General features: G+C 48.1%; 1 protein-coding gene across 1 annotated transcript; it reads left to right on the top strand.

Moving 5' to 3' along the window:
* Window positions 1–8: 8 nt before the first annotated feature.
* LOC104534283 (olfactory receptor 14J1-like) lies at window positions 9–800 on the top strand (the record flags this gene model as incomplete). The annotated part of the gene is made up of 1 exon (XM_010192311.1): window positions 9–800. A coding segment is annotated over one exon (792 nt), but the record flags the coding sequence as incomplete, so codon positions are not given.
* Window positions 801–3,512: the final 2,712 nt, after the last annotated feature.

The following is a 3,512-nucleotide window of genomic DNA, read 5'->3' as shown; positions in this document are numbered from 1 at the left end:
CCATAGCCTGTGACCACTGCCTCCACACCCCTCTGTACTTCTTCCTCCTCAACCGCTCTGTTCTTGACCTTGGCTTCATTTCCACCATTGTCCTAAAAGCCATGGCCAATTCCCTGTGGAACAGCAGGGCCATCTCCTACTCAGGATGTGTTACCCAGCTCTTTCTTTTTTACTTCTTGGCAATAGCAGAGTATGCTCTTCTCACAGTCATGGCCTATGACCGCTACGTGGCCATCTGCAAACCCCTGCACTACGGGACCCTCCTGGGCAGCAGAGCTTGTGTCCACATGGCAGCAGCTGCCTGGAGCAGTGGCTTTCTCACTGGGTTGCTATACACTGCAAATACATTTGTAATCCCCCTCTGCCAAGGCAATGCTGTGGACCAGTTCTTCTGTGAAATCCCCCAGATCCTCAAGCTCTCCTGCTCACATTTGTACCTCAGAGAAATTTGGCTTCTTTTGGTCAGTGTCTCTTTAGCATTTGGGTGTTTTGTTTTCATTGTGCTGTCCTATGTGCAGATCTTCAGGACTGCACTGAGGATCCCCTCTGTGCAGGGACAGCACAAAGCCTTTTCCACATGCCTCCCTCACCTGATCGTGGTCTCCCTGTTTGTCAGCACTGGCATATTCACCTGTCTGAAGCCACCATCCATTTCTTCCCCATCCCTTGACCTGGTGGTGTCATTTCCGTACTCGGTGGTACCTCCAGCAGTGAACCCCCTCATCTACAGCACGAGGAACCAGGAACTCAAGGATGCCCTATTGAACCTGGAAAAATGGTTGCTTTTTCACCAGCATTAACCTGCCTCACCTTCTCTGCACATTTCCCAGGCCAGGAGTCTATTTCTGTTTCATTTTGGGTTTTGTTTTCCCTTTTAAAAATGATGTTAACAGATAATTCTCTGTGCTTATATTACTTGTTTAGAGGTTTGATGATGCAGTTGTATTTGACCCTTATACAACACTCTGTTAGGTGTGGCCTGTCCAAATACATCTTTTCAGTAGAAGAACACCTCCCTGGTGTAGTTCTTGCAGGCTTTATTTTTTCTCGAAGGTTGCTGCCAACAAAACGCTCAAGGAATTAGTCTTCTCAAGAGTCGGTTCTTGTTTTCTCAAGGTTTTTTTCGTTAAGCTCATGATACTATTCAGTTCTACTGGACAGAATATTCTGGTTTTAATAGCTCATTGAGCCCAGTGGCAGTGAAGGTGATGCACGGGCTCCCAATTACCTCCTCAGCCTGCTTCACATATGACAGGACTGATGATGTGTACCTGTCTCCTTTCATAAATATATCATGGAATCATAGCATCACAGAATCATCAAGGTTGGAAGATACCTCTGGGTTCATCAAGTCCAACTGTCAACCCAGCATCACCATGCCCACTAAAACATATCTTGATTGCCACATCCACACGCTTCTTGAATACCTCCAGGGATAGTGGCTCAACCAACTCCCTGGGCAGCCTCTTCCAGTGTCTGACCACTTCACTTTCAGTGGATAAATATTTTCCTAATATCCAATCTAACCCTCCCCTGGTGTAATTTGATGCCATTTCTTCTTGTCTTGTCACTGGTTACATGGAAGAAGAGACCAACTCTCACCTCTCTACAACCTCTTTTCAAGTAACTGTAGAGAGAAATAAGGTCTCCCCTCAGTCTTCTTTTCTCCAGACTAAACAACCCCAGCTCCCTGAAATACTCCCTGTTAGACTTGTTCTCCAAACCCTTCACCAGCTTTGTTGCCTTTCTCTGGACACACTCCAGCCCCTCCATGTCCTTGTAGTGAGCGGCCCACAACAGAACACAAGATTTGAGGTGCAGCCTCACCAGTGCCCAGTACAGGGGGACAATCACTTCCCTACTCCTGCTGGCCACACTATTACTTATACAGGCCAAAATGCCATTGTACTGCTTGGCCACCTGGGCACTCTGCTGGCTCATGTTCAGTCGCTGTCAACCAACAACTCCAAGTCTTTTTCTGCAGGGCAGTTTTCCAGCCACTTGTCTCCAAGCCTGTAGCGCTGCATAGGGTTATTGTGACCCAAGTGCTGATCCCAGCACTTGTCCTTGTTGAACCTCATGCAATTGGCCTCAAGCCATTGATCCAGCCTGTCCAGGTCCCTCTGCAGAGCCTTCCTACACTCAGGCAGATCAACACTCCGTCCCAACTTAGTATCATCTCCACACTTGCTGAGGGAGCACTCAATCCCCTCATCCAGATCATTGATCAAGATGTTAAACAGGACTGGCCTCAAAACTGAGCCCTGAGGAACTGAGCCCAGCTTCTGACTGGCTGAACACTGGATTTCGTTCCGTACTCCAAGTAGGGTTTCACGAGAGCAGAGTGGAAGGGCAGAATCAGCTCCCTCAACCTGCTAGCCATGCTTCTTTTAATGCAGTCCACCAATGAAATAATTTTGTCCATGTGGTGGTCACATTGCTCCCACACTTATGCACCTTTTTGTGTTTATCTGAGGCCCTGGTTATGGTGTCCAGGTGTTGGGACTAAAGAGAAAGGAGGGTCCTTTCTCCATTGGAGAGCTTGTCCTGGGGTTGAGCTCTACAAAACCAGATAAGAGGCAATGGGAAATGGCTTTCGCTGCTGCAGGAAATAGAATGACTCCCAATGCATGGGGGACACCGGCACACCACATAGTGATGGGGACCACACACCATGGTGAGTGCAACAATCCCTCTCTCCACCCCTGACCAGAATGGGAGTTAGGGGCCCAGGCATCTTGGCTCTGCTGGACATCTCTCCAGTGAGCCCAGAAATCTAGGCCCAGGGAACAGAAATGCAGAGACATTTCACTGCTGAGAAGGTAAAAGCTGAATGAAGCCTTGGGAGCACTGGAGAGGGAATCCCACCACCTATGGTAGAGTCCAAGGAAGTTTCAAGGAAGAAGAGACCCTACAGGCACCTAACACAGCCACAAGCTTGATCCTGACCTAAAAAGGTATTCAGAAAGAAACAACTTCGCAAACACAAATCCCAGTCATGAGCCTGCTGCTGGCCAATCAAGTGCCCAAGAAGCAGGCAACTCATAAGCAACCGTAAGCTGCTGTCATATTCCACACTCAGACAGAAGGGACCTTAAAAGCACCAAGTCCAGTCATCAACCTTCTGGTAGCCTAGGATGTACTCTGAAAGACATGACTTAAGACACCTATGAGCTTGCTCATGGTCTCTCAGGTACTCAAGCAGTAGTACCCTCATCATTTGCATCCAGGTGATATGCCTGCTGCTGGCCTATGAAGGGAAGTGACTTCACAGAAGTGACCTGGCAGAATTGACCTCACAAATACCTAGCTTATCCATGAGACTGGTGCTAGTCTATCAGGCACTCAGACAGCGATGACCTCCATATCAATATACAAATGTTCTGCCTGCTTCTGGCATATCAGAGATTCTGGCACCACTGACCTCTTAATTAACATCCAAACTATGTGCCTGCTGCTGGCTTGTCAGGTACTCATGAAGAAATAACCTCATAGGTACTGAATCCAGCCCT

This window comes from Mesitornis unicolor, unplaced genomic scaffold, assembly GCF_000695765.1.
Source record: "Mesitornis unicolor isolate BGI_N332 unplaced genomic scaffold, ASM69576v1 scaffold9069, whole genome shotgun sequence".
Classification (NCBI taxonomy): domain Eukaryota; kingdom Metazoa; phylum Chordata; class Aves; order Mesitornithiformes; family Mesitornithidae; genus Mesitornis; species Mesitornis unicolor.
The sequence above is the reverse complement of the archived record's forward strand: the minus strand, read 5'-3'. Positions and strand labels throughout refer to the sequence as shown.